At 36.5% G+C, this 20,221-nt stretch overlaps 1 protein-coding gene across 4 annotated transcripts in view; it reads right to left on the reverse strand.

Annotated features, from left to right (window-relative positions):
• RELN (reelin) overlaps positions 1-20,221 on the reverse strand; it is a 523,209-nt gene that overhangs the window by 214,239 nt on the left and 288,749 nt on the right. For all 4 annotated transcript variants that reach the window (XM_043462977.1, XM_043462976.1, XM_043462975.1 and 1 more), the window contains 2 exons: positions 17,159-17,255; positions 14,361-14,601 (listed from right to left, as the gene is read on the reverse strand). In XM_043462977.1, coding sequence (XP_043318912.1) covers positions 14,361-14,601; positions 17,159-17,255 — 338 coding nt within the window. The remainder of the gene's footprint in view (positions 1-14,360; positions 14,602-17,158; positions 17,256-20,221) is intronic.

Genomic DNA, 20,221 nt, shown 5'->3' on the forward strand with positions numbered 1-20,221 from the left:
AGCTCATGATATGCAATCCTTAATCCACACACATTGATCAAAACTAGGATTTAGTTTATTTAACAATCAAATGAAACTGTCAAGCAATGACAAACCCAAAGATCCTCTACTACTATGTACTCTATAAGGATAATGGAATGCCAACTAAAATAACAAAGATTACCTTCCTAATAATAAAGCCACCAAGCTCTAAATAGTGGTTTTTACAATTATCTTCTCATTCTGGGATCCTGAGCAACTGCAGTTCAGTTCAGCTCAGTCACTTATTTGGGTCCGACTGTTTGTGGTCTATATTCATTTGGAATTAATATGACTTTTTTACACCGATGCAAATAATATTAGGTCATTGTCCAAGTAAGAGGCAACCATGAAAAATCTATACACATGAAAATGGAATAATCTCATGTTACAATTTAGAAGAATATATTTGTATAATGAAAAGAGTGATTTGCTTAACATAAAATCTTGGTCATTTCTGACTAAACGTCAATTTAATTATTTCCATTTTGATTTTGTTTACCTCAGAACTGTTTGTTAATATTTAAGACTCAGTGTTACACATAATTATGCTTTGCTACTCTTCCAAGATTTATTTATTAACATATTTGATGCATATTTTAATTTAGCTGCTGCTGCTAAGTCGCTTCAGTCGTGTCCGACTCTGTGTGACCCCATAGACGTAAGCCCACCAGGCTCCCCCGTCCCTGGGATTCTCCAGGCAAGAACACTGGAGTGGGTTGCCATTTCCTTCTCCAATGCATGAAAGTGAAAAGTGAAAGTGAAGTCGCTCAGTCGTGTCCAACTCTTAGCTACCCCATGGACTGCAGCCCACCAGGCTCCTCTGTCCATGGGATTTTCCAGGCAAGAGTACTGGAGTGGGGTGCCATTGCCTTCTCCTAATTTAGTTGAGATGGAAAATTTATGTAAAGAAACATCATTATGAAACTGAATACCATATTGTTAAACTCATTTTACAAACTTAAGTAGGTATTTTTAAAAAACTGAGGTATATTTTAAAGGATCTTTTTGTTAGGTATTTGGCTGTTACCAAACACATTTGGTGGTTTAGTAGACCATTTGTGATAATACAACTGTTATAAATTAGCTTTCAAAAAATATGTTTTTTATATTTCATAATTTTGTATCTTTGTGAGATTATGGGTATTCACTAAATTCACTGTGATGATCATTTCACGATGTATGTAGTCAAATAATTATGCTGTACACCTTAAACTTCTATAATGTTATATATCAATATCTCAATAAAACTGGAAGAAAAAATTAGCTGTCCATATACCTTTATACCCTGTATGGGTAGAGGTGCTTGAACTTCCCCCTAGAACCCAATTCAATTAATTGAGCTGAGGAGATTAAGGTTACTTAAAAAAAACCCAAATACTGGAAACTAAAAGCATTCCTGACATGGAATGAAAACTCAGTTACTGTCCATCTTCAAAGAGTTTGGGGATCAGAATCAGAAGGCATGTTCCTTGTTGATGTTTGACAGAAAAGAACAGAATTCTGTAAAGCAATTATCCTTCAATTAAAAAATAAATAAATTTAAAAAAGAAGGCATGTTCTGATGCATTTTCTCTACTGAATGGCTACATGGTTCTGCACAACTCATTTAACCCATCTAGGCCTTAGTTTCTTAGGCTGTAGACTGGGGCCACTAATATCTATATCCTAGAAACACTGTAAGAAGCACAAATTATATGTGGAAGTGGTTTTTTGGAAATCTCTAAGTGCTACAAAATAACTGTTATTTTATTTCTGAACATGCTATTTTCCAAAAATAAGCTATTATATTCCCTTAGCAGTATATACCCGTAGCAGTAGGTTATAGAGAAATAGAACATTTAAATCTATTTTGAACTGTGTTTCTCATTGTAAGTCATTAAAATTCTTCAGGACAACTTAAAACCTTTAATAAAATATAAAAGAATACACTGCACAATACAATATGGCAAAATATTACAATCCTTCATTAATTTTCAGAATATACTGAATCATGAATTAGAACTTTAAAGCTCTCCAAATGTTGGCAGCTTACCAAACATTTCCCTTTAGGAAAACTTAATGATGCAAGGTGTCTGCTGCCACTTTTCTTACAGATGAACTTTCATTGTATAACATACATGTGTTTATGTTAAAAATCCAAACAAAATGTGAATTTAAAGAATGAAAAAAATTTTAGGAAATTACTCAGTGATTTTAATACCCAGTTGTTCTTGCTTTGCATCTATTCAAATTCATGTCATTTACATGCAATGACAATTAAAATCTGAACAACTTCATAAAACAGTTAAATTTCTAACTCTGTGAGATATATGAGCTCTTGATACAATAAAAACAAGAATATTTTGGAATTTAGGACAATTTTATATTGAGTATGGTAAAAATATAGCAGGTTTTCTTGAACAAATGATTTCAAATAACATGTGACTTTCTGAGTCTCAACTTTTGAATAACTTATAGTGAGTATCAAATAATTCAGAATTTATTTTGAGTAAAATAAAGATATAAATTATGCAGATGGTTCTATATATTCCTTTCTATCCTTAGCCCTCTTAATTACATAATGATGTTAAATATTATTTTTACTTCATTTCATTATTTTAGCATTGACCAACGACACATTCTTTATACTTCCAAGTACTAGGAAAGCTCCAGTTTTTAAAAATCCCTAATATATCATCCTTATTTGTTTCCATCTATCAATCAAAAATATTTCTCTACTTTGCTGTTACATGGATTTCCTTTACTTGAAAAGCAGAACACACTGTAACTAAGTGACATGAATTTGCCATTCAGAAAAACATCAACAGGAAACATCAGTGCAAATTCCTCAATATAACAAGTCTTTGGCCACAATTCAGGATAGCATTTTCCTAAGGTTGCTCTCTATACTCTGCTGAAAATGTTAATGACTTCACCTCTGTACTTGTAAAAAAAGTACTTGCAATCACCTCCACCATAGTTTAATTAGGTTTTCATCAAAGATGAATACTGAGGCACCTCTTAATATTATCTCCCTGGGGTCTAATGGCCCTGATGATTCTTTCAGGTATCTGTAGCCTTACAATTTATTTTTGACGATATCCTTTTAGTTGGAGTGAGTATACTGGGCATCTGGGCAATACCAGCTTGCAGAGAGCTGGTGGCAGATGGAGTGAAATCTGCCCGGTGTGCCTTCCCCTCCACATGAGCAGAGAGCCATCCATTTCCTCCATTAAGGAGTTGTCACTCAGCCCACCCAGCTGGAAGACCATTTTTGATAGCCAAGCTGGCTGGTGGCAGACAATTCAGATACAAAGTGCACTTTAAAAGGAAGCTAAAACATCATTTGTAGGAAAATTGAAAATGCATGGCTTCCACCACAGCCAATTTTTTAATGACTGTAATATTTTAAGTGATTATTTTTGCCACTTCAGATTGCTCCTTAGAGAGGAGAGGTTTTTTAATTAAAATCTAGGCAACGCAAACAGATGAGATATGAGGAGCAGAGGAAAGAGAAATAAGATGAATAAAATTAATTAAAATGGCATTGTTGGCAGAGCCATAAATTAGCCACTGTCTGGTTGGAAACAAAATACGCTGGTATAAAAGTTTCTGGATTAAAGTGAGATGTGTGACTAAGTGACCAGAAATGGACTGACTTACAGCATTACATATCATTGTGTTTACTAAGCCTCTCACCATGTTGTAGCTATTATCATATAGAGATACATATTTCCTACATCTTGGTTCAATGGTCTTTAAAGGTATAGACTTTCATGCTTATAAAGAAAAAAACAAAATAGGAAGAGAGGGATTTCTTTCATGAGGCAAAATGAATTTCTTTCATTTTGCACACATTCAATTTCTAGGTAATTTAATACCAGTTAAAAAACTGATAACTTGGCTATAAACACAGTCCAGGTGCAGGAGGGCTGAAGTGCATTTTCTCTAGTCAACACAATAGATTCAACCACAGTGAGCAAATTTTAGGAAGTTCAAAGAGTCTTTTTTTTTTTTTTTTCCTCATTATTTTCTGGATTCATTAAGCTTGAACCACTTTGTACTACGATTCATAAAGGTTCAATTTATGGTATATTTTGTGACAAGTGTGTAATTATTTGGCAATAGTTATGACAATTCTAAAACAGCCATAGTGACATATTTGAATTGGAGTAATGAGAGAAAGAATAACAATGAGAAATTCCACAGAGCAGTTGTTAACCTTGTCTGTAGAGATCAATATGACTTTCACAGTGTCTGAGGTTTTCAGTCTTGCCTCCTCAAATTAAGGCCCAGAACACCAGACACAACATGGGAGGCTGCAAGATACTGAGGGACAAAAGGGCTGGGACTTTATTATACAATGTCGCTGGCTTTGAAAATCAAAGCTGTTTGACCTTGGAGAAGTCACTTAGCTCTAGAAGCCTCTTTATTTTCATCTGTGAAATGGGGGCAATTGTGAGGATTAACTGAGATAGTGCAAGTAACATGCTTATTCCAAAGACTGCTAAATCTGAGGAAATCAGTAAATGTTAATTCCCTTTCTTTTTTCATCCCCTATCTTCATTCATTTAACAAACTTTACCTTAATGAGTACCACTATGCAAATAATTGAGCTCTGTGCTGTGCTAAGTACAAAGATGATGGGACATGTTACTAGGTTTTGTATGTTCATATAGAATAAAATAAATTTCACATTGAATATTGTATTAACATGTAATAATTAGTGATTAAATGTGTCAGCTTCAGATCATAAACAAACAAGAAAAGGGAGGCTCTGGGGATTTGTTTGAATGGTTATTTTTAGTAGAATTTATTGACATTATTTGTTTCTGTGTTATTGCCACTCTTGTCATGGTGATTTGGCTCAATTCCATGTTTCACTAATGCTATTCCACATTAATTACTGTACAAATAGGCCTCATTGGGGGGAAATTGTGAAAAACACACTACTTACATTTAACCCTTCATCCCCAAAGTACTCTTATTAGTTTAACAAATTATATTCTGGCTCATTTTACAATATCATGTACCCACCTCTTGGGGGAAACATGACAATAAGAGCAATGCAATCCAAAATGAAGAACATCCCAAGCAAAGCGAATTTAGAGAGACAGCATGCAATTAACCAAGCTGGAATCTAGCCAGAAAATCGTAGTTAACATTCCGATTCTTAATAGAAAAAGACATGAGAACATGGTCTAGCCACAAGTCTTACTGAGCTCAGGTTTATCCTCATTAGAAAGCCAGTACTCAAATCCCTCAAGTCACAGACCAGATAGTTTCCAGTACAGCAATTTGCAAAGCATATTTCTGGAAAGCATATCTGATTTCCTCCTGTTTGTCCTTACAGTCTAAAAAAAGAAAATCGTTGAATGGACTTTTGAAACCTTTTTCTGGGGTGCCCAACTCATAGAAGACAAGTTAGGCATTATAGCAGGCAGATATTGCTCTGCCAGAGGACTATATTCCCAAAACACACATTTAGAAATAAATTCTGCTTTGAATGTAATCATCCCTTTCACCATTTGTCTTTGACTTTTTTCACTAGCCTCAACTTGTGTTAAGACTTTACATTTTCAGACAAATCAGTTTACATTTTTTCCATAATTTGGATGTTACAACCTTTGTTCTCCATTAATGATTCAACAATTTGTGATAATAGTATTAGACACGTGACAGCAGAAGCCCAGAATGAAAGCTCCAGTTCTTACTCAGGACTGGAGATCTGCCTAGTGTCCACTGGGATAATGAATTTGGCAAATGCATAATGTACAAGAGCTATAAGAAAATTAATAGACTCTCTTTTCTGACTTAATGTTTCTCCTTAATGGGTTGTTGATTTACCTAATTCACCTAATGGCTCCTCATTAGGGCCTTTGGTGTTTGTTAAACTAGGAAAATTGACATTATTATTGGATATTTATCAACAGTAAATGGAAGAGAGAGGAAGCAATCTAACTGGAAGTAGAAATAAAAGATTAAGATATGGCCCTTCTAAATTCTGTATACTTAGTTACTCCCAATCCTTGACATACATCTGCAAAATTTAATAAATTACTTTTTAGGAAAAATTATTTTAAATACATTTGATCACAGCCTATTCTAAAGGACAAACCTTCACAACAGAAACTGTGACATTTAATGTTGATTTACTTCTCAACACAAGTTGACATAAATGTGCAAAAGGAGTAATCTGGCATTCTTTGCTATCCATACAATGAACTAGGATAATAAATAGAAAAAGATTAGCAGGTGCAGGCACAGCAATCAGAGTGGGAAGATTTCTTAAAAATAAAAAATACACGGAACAGCACCTATCTCCTAGTGATCTGTATTTAATCTGTGGGTCAATTCCAGAGTTGACAGAAGCCAGTGATTTATGCCTTTGCAAGCTGAGGGTAACCAGGCTAGCTGAGCAGATATAAACATTTATTAACAGTGACTGAGCAAAGCATGTACTCTCTCTCCCACTCAGATATCAAGGAGTTGTGGATGTTTCATGCTTTCAAAATACAAATTTTGGCTGCCACCAAAGATGGGAGTGAATAAACAAAATGAAGTAGCTGCTTGACCAATATTTACCTCCATGGCATACTTATCTATTTGGAAATTTTGCTTCACTGGGTACTATTAAAGGATAGAAAAAACAGAAAAAAACAAAAACCAAAATATCTCCTCATACCTCTTTCCAAATCATTTGTTCCTGGGTTCTTCTGAGTACTTTCCTGACCTTTGCAGGTCTTTTCTTTAACAGTGAGTTATAGAAAGCAGGTAGCTGCAACAGCTCCAGGCTGACCCTTTAAAATGTTACATTTAGCACTTTTCTTTGAACTTGAAATTAAGGACATTTTCCGATTGCAGTATGTGTGTTTGAGGAGTTGGGAAGAGATAACTTTGATGGATAGGTCTGGATGTTTCAAGAATGACTAAGGAAACCTGAGCACTAAGTTCTCAGGCTCTTTATAGACATGCAATGTCTCCTGTAGATACAAAATTTAGATCAAAAGGCTTTCCTCATAGTGCTGGCAACTACAGATGATTCATGAAATGCCACCATTACTATGGCTTCTATTACTACTTATCATAATTATGGTTGTTATTATTATTGGTGGCTCAGATGGCAAAGCGTCTGCCTACAATGCGGGAGACCCGGGTTCGATCCCTGGGTGGGGAAGATCCTCTGGAGAAGGAAATGGCAACCCACTCCAGTATTCTTGCCTGGAAAATCCCTTGGGAGAAGCCTGGTAGGCTACAGTCCATGGGGTCGCAAAAAGTCGGACACGACTGAGCGACTTTACTTCTATCCATGCTACTCAGTGGAGATGGGGATCAGAATCCTACCCAAGGTGGAAAACTGGTTCTTGATTCTATATGTTTGAAATGGAAGGGGCTGAAAAAAAAATCAACCATTTCTCTTAAACTTTGATGACAAAACCAACACCATTTTCAAAGAGTCAGAGCACCAGAAGTTGCCCTTAGATTAATTATTCTCCCATTTCAGGCAGGAAGAATGTGCCTTCCACTATTAAATGTGGCAAAACACCCACAGCCATCTTATAGTGAGAGGTGCTGCAGGGAATGGCAGCCGTGGCAGGGGTAGCCGGTTCCAGCCAACGGCAGACTGACAGTATATCCTGTATCTTCAGAACAGAAACAACTGACACAAGAAAGTCTTGATTAGTCTAGAAATCATATACAAAGGTATAAAAAAAGAAAGGATGCAATTGTCTATAAAAGAAGGAAATACTATTACAACCAGTCATTAAGACAGGTGATTCAACATCAAGTGAGTTGAGACTCCTTGCCTTTCTGAGTCCACGGCTGGCTTACTGCGGAGATTGCTAATGAGGGTGGTGCTCTGGGGAGCTTTCTGACTTCCAGGACTAGATTTATAGGCATTAGAGCCCCTCCTATTTGGTTGTGAACAGAGGGCTGCTTAGGGATTCATGGGAAATAATAAAATCATGATGGTAATTAGAAACACTCTAAGAATGTGTTGCCCCTTTTCTTCCACATGGGCAAGCTCTCTGGAAAAACACTGGAAGCTAAGTCAGACAAGGCCATGAACTTGCAAAGAGAATGGAGGAGAAACACAGATGGCTGCCTAGGAAGAAAATATTAATTCTGTAACCTCTTACAGTCCTCTTTAGCTTACCAATCCAAATAAAAAAGCACAACAAACATAAGGTCGGGTTCTACATTAAAAGCTGATACTGTTAGACACCTACTTCATATCAGTTACTAAAGAGCCAACAGATGGTAATGGCCTTCTACCAACCCAGGACAGATTTAAACTGGTGACCTATAATTGCAGTTCTCCAGATCACATAACTCCTTAATTACTCTATTTGGTCTTCTATCATTCTGCCCTACTTGAGATAAACAAGCACAGGCTCAGATAAAATGGATTAAATACTATTACCAAAGAAATGGGAAACAAATATAAAGAAGATAAGGAAAAATAAGTACTATGAATGCTAGTGACTCATTTTTATCTTTCTATTTGACCTGTCACCTTTAAACTCTATTTTCACAACATCAACATCCCCACTACTATTACTTCATTTTATGAACAGCACTTAAAAATCATTTGTTAATAATGAAAACTACTATTAATTTTTTAATTATGTGAATGTCATTTCAACTTAATTCGAACGGAAACTGGTTCTTAGTTTGACTGCCAAAAGTTACACCTATGCGAAATACTTGTGTCCAACCTAATCCATTTACTTCATTTTAATTCTGATATCATCTTAATGACATACATGGATGACATAATTTGTGAATTCTGTATTTTTCTATCCTATTCTTCCTTCTGCCCTCCTAATTGGGGTTGTCAGCTCAATCCTTTGCCTTCTACTTATTTTTCCTTTATATTCACTTTCCTGCGGAGCTTATTTGCACTCAAAATTTTCAATGAAGAAGACACGTACTTATTAAGACCTTTCTATATGCCAGGCACTGTTCTAAGGTTTACATGTATCTTCTTATTTAATTATCACAACAGGAGATGGATACTACTATCATCCCTATTAAAGGTGAGGATACTGAGAAACCAAGAGGTTAAATAACTTGCCCAAGACCATACGGCTAGTAAATGGTGAAACCAAGATTTGAACCCTGTTAAGCTCATTTGCTTAACAGTTTTGGTATATCCAATCCCCTTCACAATATTTTTGCCCTCATGTCATCTTTGAATATACAATTTATTTTCTTTCTTCACAAACTAGATCTTGGTATTTTTTCAGCTTTTCATTTGTTCAACTAGCACAATGTATCATGTGCCAAACACTGGGGATTCAAAAATAGCAGAAACAGTTCCTAAGCTTAAGAAGCTAACATGCTAACTAGGGAGACAAACATAACTACAAAGAAACATTGTAAATGCTCTCATAGATGTATATATATATGCTGTAACAGAATGCTGAAATAAGGTGCCAATAAAACAGGTGCTACTCCTCCTTCCGAAGTGAAATAATGGACCAAATGTAAGGACCTAACAAAAGAGGTGGTAAAATGACTTAGCCACTTCCCTAAATTGAGAATGAGTGAGTCTGAAGCTGAAGTTCGTTGGCAGCTGGAAAGCAGAGAGATGACTCCTTTCCAGAGGGTTGTTGGTGAACTGTGAGTCACATCCCTGACCTTTCAGGGGTGGAAGGTATCATCCACTTGCCTCAAGCCTGGGGCTCAGGAGTTCGAGGCCGTCCCGTGGAAGGGATTCTGTAAGGGCTCAGACTAACAACTGGGGCTGCCTGGCAGGTGGCTGGGTAACAAGACGGCTGCATTTTGAAGTAACTAGCTTCTTTTCTCCCAGTGATGGATTCAAAGTGAATGTTCACCATAGACTAGGATTGGACCCATGCGCACAAAAGGCAATCTGGTCTGTCTAAGATCCGGCCCCCAAGGGCTTCCTGGAGGGGCAAAGAGCCCTCAGCAGAAAGAAGGTGAAGTCATGAGTCAGAGTCCCAGTGGGAAGTAGTGGAAGTAGACATAACCTGAGAGATATACATTGGGGAGCTACAGGCGAGAAATCCCCAATTCTGGTGAAAAGTGGTGACATATCCAAAGAGCTTAGTGATGGATCCAAGAGAAATCCAGCTTCGATCACTTGGCAGATTATGAGATCAATAATTCCCACTCACAACAATAACTGCCTCTCACTTCTTCTCCTTCCTCCTGACCCAGCCCTGGATGATTCAAAGGTTAAAATTAATGACTTAGTGGAGGAGGGGGAAGGAGTTGACCTCTATCTCTTTTCTACTCAGCAGACCTCAGCTGGAGGAAAGGAGATGCTGTGGGTGAAGTTTGGAGTTTGCATTATTATGGTGAACCACGTGGTATTTGTTATTGAACTGAGACTAACTACTACAGTGATTGATTGCATTTTTGGTCTATCAGTAGTCTTTGGACTTGACTTAGTTTTTGTGCAAAAAGGATACAGACTTAAAAAAGCTGTCTTGAGTGAATATGAATGGTCACTAGTGAAGAAGAAGGAACCTGTATTTTGTAGACAGTCTTTAACCTCAAGTCCTGCTTATTCAACCTCATGGTTATAGCAGCACAGGGAGGAGGCAGACATAACTATCCACAAACTTCATCCAGAAAAGGACATTTGAACTGGGCCCTTAAGGATGCTTGGGAATGACTAGGCATAGAAAAAAGAAAGGTGGAAAAGCACGTCTAAATGAGTGGGAGTGTGAAATTCCATTTTATTTGTGATGCTGGAGGACAGGAGATAAGGATGAAACTTAGGCTGGACATAGACTGGAAACAGCCTTGAATTACATGCTAGGGAGTTTGGCTTGTCCCCTCAAGGCCTACATAGGAAGCCATCAAAGGTCTTGAGTACGGAGGAAGCATGATATAATTTCTATTAAGGAATGATGGTGTCATCTTTTGTCAGCGGCATCCTTTTGTATGATTCTTGACTGCAACATCCTCATCACAGGAAGTCTGATACCATGAGACTGTTGATTTCAATTCCCCTGTTCTCACTCTATTTCATCTTCTCTATAGGTTACTGAAAATGCTTCCTACCTCCCTAAGGAAAATATCTTAATACTCCTATCTCCTTAACTTCACTTTAGGTCAGCAGTGATGGACCAGTAAATATGATTGTGAAAATAAAACCAGCTGTTATAGACTGGAAGACAAGGAAGCAACCTGTGCTTGGTCTGAACTTAATAGATTTTAATGTATGAAAATCATTCATCCAGGACCTCCCCGGTGGTGCAGTGGATAAGAATTCACTTGCCAATGCAGGAGACACAGGTTCAGTCCCTGGTCCAGGAAGACTCTACATGCCGCAGAGCAACAGGGACAGTGTGCCACCACTACTGAAGCCCGAGTGCCCTAGAGCCCACACGCCCCAACTACTGAGCCCACGTGCGACAAATACTGAAGCCCGCTCACCTGGAGCTTATGCTCTGCAACAAGAGAAGCCACTGCAATGAGAAGCCCACATGGCTCAATGAAGAGTAGCCCCTGCTTGCCACAACTAGAGAAGGCCCATGTGCAGCAAAGAAGACCCAGTGCAGCCAAAACTTAAAAAAAAAAAAAATCAGTCATCCAGAGAAAAGAAAATATAGTACAAATGGAATAAAGCTAGATCAAGATAAAAAAATATGAGAAATACAAGAATCTTCAGCCTACTGCCAGAGAGTGATGGGGATAAAAACAGGCAGATAAATTAACAAATAGATGTTGGGGAGAAACATAAGACCATTTAAGTTTATATTTACTACTTGTGAGAGCACAGTTATCAGGCAGCTGAGAGCAAGAGTTCTGAAGTCAGATTCCTGTATTTGAATCCTGGCTCCGCCACTGGTACGAACAGCATTCTGGACAAGTTACTCAACACCCCCACGTCCACTTTCATCTTTTTATAGGTTCATAAAGATCAACTCTATGAGATTATATACATAATCCCACACACACATCTGGAATAACAAGTCCCCAGAATAATACATGGACAATAAAAAGTAGCTGTTACTACTTAACCAAAGAGTATCCTATCTGTGCTTGGACGTTTTTCCTTGTATAAATTCTACTCTGTAATGAAGCACAAGGAAGCACTCAGTTGAGGTTACATTCAATCTCTGATTTAGTTAAGATGTAAACATCTTGGAGACTTTTAATGAGTATTATTTAGAAAAGACAACATATAGTCTGAACAAACAAACATTACTCTCAACACTAAAAAGTCCAAAATAAAGCAATGTTCAAAACACGTCTGATGACCAATAGGAACATTGAGATATGTTTTCTAATTGGTTGTACTCTGTTTTCATCTCAGAGGCCACCCACCAAAGGAAAATATTTGATGGAGAAATTGCATACAGTTTAAATAAACAATTTTTATTTCTAGAACTCCAAATCACTTGGCAAAGGCAGTTTTTCATGCTAGAGGTTTGAGTCAAAATGCAAAATGTTCATATAAATGAGCTAAAATGACAATCTTAGATTTTATCATTGCACTTATTTAAAATTTTAAAAAGAAACACTAGAGAAAATCTTCTGTGTGACAGCCAAAGACCCTGGTACAAACCATTACTACAATGATTTTTTCTTAATAGGCAACTAGGCAAGTAGGTAACTAGGCAAGTCTCACATGTGTGATTAGTAAGCTTAGGAGGAAGATGAGAGACCACAAAGCAAAAGTATACTCCACACCAAATTGTAATTTAAGTAACCATTACTACAAAGCAAACCCATACTTCATATACTTTTAACATGTGTGGTACCAAACTACAATGCATTAAGAAACCAAAAAGTGAATTAAACTAGTATAATGATGGCTTATAAAAAAGGCACAAAAAGTACATATACTATATAGTAAAGGGAACTGAGATCAAATAATTACCAAATGATCATCACGGGAAAAGAACGTGAATCCCAGGCCCTGAGGTCTCCATGTGTTTCCTGGGTTTACATATCTTGCCAATGGTGAACAGTGACAACAAAAATCCTTCTCTTAATCAAGTAGTAGTGGGATATGATACGGGCTACCCTTACAAAGGTTCTTTTCCACACTCCTATGAAAGGCATCCATGACTCTTTAAAGGATCCAAAGGAACCAAAGTTTTAGAGTCTTTGTCAGAACAAATCTCCATAAGGTTTACTGGGTGTTTTCTCATGCTGAGCAAAGATGCTGTCTGTTCCTAATGCTAGTCAGTATCTAGAGTATGATTTGCTAAGCACCAACTTAACTGTATCATGTGTATTAGAAGGCAGAGTCTTAACCACTGAACCACCAGGGAAGTACTGTAAATAATTTGCAACCCATAAATCATTAAAAGGAGATGAGTGTCTTAGATATCTATATTCTGCTTGTGACTTCTGTGATCTTACCCCCCATGCAGCACAGAGGTCCTTTTTTTTTGTAACAGCGAGTCACAATTTTAAAAACTCTCCAATCTGCATCTGTACTTAATTTTTTTCATACTTGAAATTTGAGAGAGTCCAGTTGAAGGTCAACTTACTCCACACACTCTCTGGGCAGGCAAGCCAGTGATTTTAATTCTCATTTAAAAGTGAGCTTTTAAGACTTTAAGGTTTCATCACTGGTCATATCTTCAGACTTTATCACAAGTTTCAACTCAGAATTTATTAGACAACCATTTCAAACACTGTCTAAGGCCTCTGCTTTGTGCTATCATCTTCTAGCCTTTATGTGTGTGATTTATGATTCTAGAAACACTATCTTCCCATCTGGCCAATTTGAAATGACCCGTCAGTCTATTCCTATTCTCTTGTATAGCCTTCCTAATTGCTCAAGTCTGGATCTGACACTGTATATTGTTATTTCTATAACACCTTAAACTTTCCCAGCAAATCAACAATTATGCTGTTTTGCACATGCACATTGCTATAGGTAACCTTCCACTAAACTGACAGACAACAAAAGGAAAAGACATATCTGCCTTTTGTGGTTATATTCTCCAGATTCAGCCCAGTATATGCCATCATGGGTTCTCAAAAATACTTGTTCAAAGGATGAACAAATGAATGATTTCCCATTCTTACAGGGGAGGGTAAAGTGATATTACATATTCTTTTAATAGTGGTTTTCATAAAATACTTCATGACCCCATGGACTATACAGTCCATGGAATTCTTCAGACCAGAATACTGGAGTGGGTAGCCTTTCCCTTCTCCAGGGGATCTTCCCAACCCAGGGATTGAACCCAAGTCTCCCACATTGCACGTGAATTCTTTACCAGTTGAGCCACAAAGGAAGCCCAACTGAGAAACTTTCACTTAGTAAAATACTTTAGTAAAATAGTGGTTTAGTACAATTTGGTTTATTGCGCTTTAGGTTTTAGAGGAGAAGAGAAGGAGTGAAAGAGAGATCAAACCTTCACTGTAGCTCCCGGGAAGAAAAGCCAGTTGCCCGTGTCTACTGGATCCAGATTATCTTCTAAAACAACTTGTCTGTGAGCTGAGTTGATGACGAGGATGTTATCTAAGGCCCAGCAGGCTTCATACACTTCACCTACTTGTAGATTTTCCTGCTTCCACTGAAACTGGACGTTCTCCCCTTTGGCGTCTTCAGGAAGGTAGAGGATGTGGATGATAGTACTGACATTGGAAGGGGCTCTGGAGAGATGAGAATTGTTGCCACAATAAAGTTCAACAGGGTCCACTTTATCTTTCCTATAGATCCATTTTGTTTCTTAATTAAGATTGTGGTTTTCTTATCTTAAAAACATTACACATTATGGATGAAATACTCATAATCTTATACCCCTTAAACCTTTTAATATATGTGGTTATTAAGATGTCCATATTGAGTGATGGGAGTTTAAGTATTAAACGTCTTAAAGAGCTCTACCTTTAACACAAGGCAGGCAGTAAGTATACTCAGGTAAGCCAGTAAATGGATAATTGAGGAGAAAATGGTACACAACTGCTTTGGCTTTTGTAAAAAATCAAAGAGTATCCAGCACAGTATTTTGTAAATGGTAGACACTCAATCTAAAACTATATACTTCATATGATACTAAGAAGAAAAAAAGGAGAAAAACTGCAAAATTATCTTAATTTTAATTCTTACTTTGAAATTTTATATCTATTAGAGATCACTGTATGCTGTATGTTTCAAAATCAATATTTACATGAGTTACTTTATTTCTAGAAAACAAATACTTTTTTTGTTTTGAAAATGTGAGATTTGCCATGAGAATTAAATGCTCTCATTCAGAATTCTTTAGATTTCCAGTCTTTAAATTACCAGTTTTTGCATACCAGTCTTTAAAAACATGATATAATTTAACAGGATTTTTATATCATATCTGCTGAAATCTAGGTCCTTTGCTATTTAATATTTATGTTAAACATTTTATTCTACCAAGTAGAAACCTGCTGTAGTAAAAATGATGGCCTTAGCCAAGATTAAAAGTGGTACTAAAATGCAAACTAGTAGTACCTGGGGCCTACTATAAATCAGTTTTGAAAGGACTAGAGAAAAGCCATATTTTTCACTCACCAATGAAGCACATATAAATCTGTAGGATTGTCAGTGTAGATTATGAATGGTGTGCCTTACCTTTGGGGGTAATCAATTCCCCTTTCCTTTAAAATATTTAATGATGACTGTTTTTAACTTCAAAAATAATTTAAATCAATGAAGATAATATATTTTAGTTTTAGGAAGTGATTGAAAATATGTCCACTCTGATCACTAATGGCAAAGTTGCATTAATGAGAATGATAGTTTGGTGGATGGCCTAAAATTGAAAGTCTTATGTAGTGAAAAATAAATAGAATCAGCTGAATGTGATCTCCATATCTTATAATTAAATGTATACACTCACTATTTGTCATATCAGAAGCATACAGCTGTTATTCAGCAAGAAATATACACTACAATTTATCTAAACTATGAGATATGTTAGAGAAAAATGGAGGCATATGAGTAAAACTTCCAGTACTTATGCTGCTTTGCTTAAAGCCATTTATATAAATCAGTACTTAATATGAATGCATTTTCATTATAACTACTAAAAATTAGAAGGAATAGCAAATGCCCTGTTATAAAATTGGCAATTGGCACAGCATGTCAGAGCTTGGCTTGTACCAGGTATCTATAAATAATATTTTTATCCTGTCACAGAGGGAGAAAATCTATTAAAATCCATGAGTTAGAATTACTTTTCTCAAGTTTTGGTTGAAATAGAACTTGAACTTGTGAGACTTTTATTTTTATTTCAAATACTAGAAATTTTTAATATTAAAGATTAAGAACCTAATATTTATTCTTCTTGCCCAAATAAATCACATTTTTTTCAATATGGAAATAGGATAAGGAAAATAGCATAAAAAAAAAAAAGAAAACTGTCACAGAACTGATGGAAAATGTTCTACTTGAGTCATACTAACTTAAGAACTGAACTGAGCAGAATAACCACTCAATAAAATTTCAACGTATTTTTTTCCTTTAAATACCTCACCATACCTGAAATTAGTATACCCATTCTGAAGTATATTTTATGATTTAAACTGCACAAAAATGGTTAACATAGTCTGAGTTTTGCTAAATTTAATCAAATATTTTCAACCTGAATGAGCTTCTTCCTCTTTAAGCATCCAACCTCATTTTCTTATGAAGGGATTTTTTTTTTTTAATAAAGAAAATGTAATAAATGATTACAACTCACATCAGTTATAACAGAATTTTAGAACTGGCCTTAGGGAAGTTAGAAGGAAAATTACAGAATCAGGGATTAGATCCAAAAGGCTGTTAACTAATTATCATCACAGACTGGAAGGAATTTAGGTAGTAATCTGATACATTTCTAGGCCTATAAACCAGGTCACAGCCAGGCCACCTAGAGAGACAGATGGTGATGTTATTTTGTGGAGAATCCCATCAGAAAGGTTACTATCTCAAATGTACTTTTACCAAAAATAAATAGTTTGTTATAGCTACTACTGACAGTGGGAAGTAGTGAATGGAAAATGACACTTTTAACATGTTCTTCAAATAGAGCAGGTAATATGCAGGTAAATATGTGCATTCATGTAATTCAATATAATTAACAACCAGAGTACTTTTAACCATGAAGAATAAAGCCAGTGGGAGAATGAAGGTAAACAGGGAAGCAGAAACCCACCTACATCAAACTTTAGGATGATACTTTAAATGATAACAAACCTAATTTTCTCAAGCTGAATCCAGTCCGCAGTATTATTCTTGGCATATGACACGATGATACAAGGGTCTGAATAACTATAGCGACATGAACCTGAACCTGTAAGCAGCAATAACAATAAATTTCAAAGTTAAAAAAGAACGGTGTGATTACATATTATCCTTCCTGATAAATACTCTAGATAATTTTTTAACCACTTAGTTATTTGATCATTTCCCCATTCTTCTAACTACGCTAAAACTTCTTGTGATCTATTCTGATAAATATTAGATAAATAATTTTGAGTCAAGAAAAAAGTAAACTGCAGGTCTCTTTAGAGATACATGAACTTCTAAATTAAATATAAACACTCTGTTCTAGGCCAAGAAATATCTGAATAGTATAGAATGATTAATAATGCCATTATGGTTCTTGCAAGTTAATATTAATAATGATTGTATTAAGTGGCATGTCAGTCATTCAATTGCATGAAGAGTAAAAATAGCATCCTTCTGTGTGTGTTATTTAACTTATGATGTAGCATGCTGCTGCTGCTTAGTTGCTCAGTTGCATCCGACTCTATATGAGAAATTAAAATACTGTAAATTCAAGTACTAAATGAATGAGAACTATTAGAGATATGATTGATATTATTCTACTACAGCTCAACATCAAAGATTTGAAAGAGAAACATTATTTTTCATTGTGCACATCTGGTCATTGTTTTTCATGATTATTTTCAGTATTGGATATATGAAAACCAAAGACAGTTTTAAACTTTGATAAGAATTTGTTTTAACATGTTTAATGAATTCTTATAATAAAAGCACACTCCCCAAAACAGCCATGAAACATAAGCCAGAAGTTTACTGGAACTCAGTAGCAGGGTTTTTATACTATATTAAAAACAAATGAACCAAACGAAAAAGAAATAGCATATTTTATGTTTAACGTTCCCCCATCTGCTAGAGGAGCTGTGGTTTTAGCAAACAGCATCTGTTGACGGTTTTTATATTTGTAGTACTCAAGAGTTCCAAGCTTTAATCAGACTCATTTATTTTATTTCAGTAGTGTTTAGTACAACACCAGTTAGTTTGCCATCGCCAAGGCTGGCAGTGAGCTAAAAAGGCCAAACAGCAGTTTTCCTAGATTTATTCTCACAGCTAGAATGTCGACGAAAAAAGGCTACTGAAAAGAAAGCTACACAGTAACCTTGAGCTCAAACAGAAGCCTACTTTAGGCTGTTTGATCATTTAAGTTCTACTTTTCTTAAGCAGCTGCTTAAAATAAGTATCAAACTGTGGGGCAGGAAATGGAAAGGGCCAGGATTATGTGAGACAAACTTCAACAGAAACATGTATGAAGTCTGGCAGACAATTTGTTTTTCAAAAGGCAGTTCACACTAGCCTAAAGAATGTAAATGGTATTTATGTGCTTCCTTTCTGTTTTATACATGGCTAAGTACTTAAAAGCAAGTGCCTGAGGTGAATCCCCAAAATGGAAAGGCTAGAACAAATGAAAACCAAAAATGTTCCTCACAGAAGCAATTCAGTGGAAATTATTTACAAATTGAAAAAGAACAGGAAAGCTGGTAAACATTAAAATAAAAGATGTGCTCAACTATGACCCTGATAACCAATATGACCCCTCCCCTATTTTCTTATGTTATCATCTGACTGTTGGGAGAAAAAGTGTTTACTGTTGTGAGAATAAGTTCACTGTCGTTGTTCAGTTGCTAAGTCATGTCCGACCTCTGCAACCCCATGGACTACAGCACACCAGGCTTCCCTGTCTTTCACTATGCCAACTACTCCAGCATTCTTGCTGCAAGAATAGTAAGATAAGTTTATGATGAGCTCATTTAAATAAAAGGTACCTGGCAGGTGACTCACTTTTACTTCCTTAGTCATTAAATTATTTTGTATCTAAAATGTTAATATCTTCTGAACCCATCTCCTCCTCATTATTGTCAATGGATTCTCAGTAGCTCTTGCCAGAACTTTGCAATAGTGATTAGCTGGTCACCAGCCTCACATGTCCTAACCCAGCCACACTATTGCCAGCGCTCTTCCCACAAGTGAACTGAATCTTGTTACTTCCTTCTCATAATCCGTCAACACTTTCTCAGTCCCTTCAGGATAAAGCAGTACTTCCAGCTCTGGTGAGATAAAGGTCCACCACGGATCCTACAGACTAAAGGTGTACCCTGGAAAACAGAACCAGCCCAGGGTTATCTTTAAAGGGTTCCTACATGAAAAGACGGCTCAAAAGCCATAGGGATTCCAACAGAGGAGTGGACAACTAGAAGACCAGGACTGGGGTGTTAGGTACGAATGAACAGCCAGAAGAGAGGCACTGCCCATGCCATGGGAACTTCCCCTTCTGGAAGAAGCACCACCCAAGAGAACCAGTTGGCTTTGTATACATGCTTCCCTTTGGGGCCACTCCTATCAAACTACCACCCCAAATGGTGCCAAGCCAATGAATAAGTGATTCTCCACTCCCACTATGAATATAGCTGTTCCACATAGACTGGGTGAATTTCCTCTTCAGACAAGCCCTTTTGAACTGCAGCCCCACTGTCACATAGACTTGGGTCAGTAGAGTAAGATTTGTCCTTGCCCAGATTGAAAATGGTTGCTTGATTCTGTCTGCAATGAGGGGAGGAAAGAGTTAATTAACATCCATGTGCCCAGGTGCCTAAAGCCACCCCCAGCTCCCTGCTCCCAGAGGCAGTGGTGCAGAGCTATCACGTACCTCAAAACACCTCTAATGCAGTGAGGAGACAATGATAAGCAGGTGCCGCCTCCAAGAGGTACTTCTTTCTTTCCCCTCTTAAATGAAAGATCTTTAATTGCCAAAGTTGATATTTAAAACCAGAAAGGAAAAACAAACTCAAATGAAAAATGCAAGATATCCTCTCATGTACAGGTTCATTTTCTTTCCTTTGGATCACTTCTGATGTAATTGCCATCCTTCACTCTAAAGTAGCAATTTTGCAGAGATTTTAAGAATTGCTGAAGGTAGGAAGATAACTTAGAACTATGGTTATAAAAGTCCGAGAACCATTAATGGACTTAAATTGG

The sequence above is a fragment of the Cervus canadensis genome, chromosome 3, assembly GCF_019320065.1.
Source record: "Cervus canadensis isolate Bull #8, Minnesota chromosome 3, ASM1932006v1, whole genome shotgun sequence".
Lineage (NCBI taxonomy): Eukaryota > Metazoa > Chordata > Mammalia > Artiodactyla > Cervidae > Cervus > Cervus canadensis.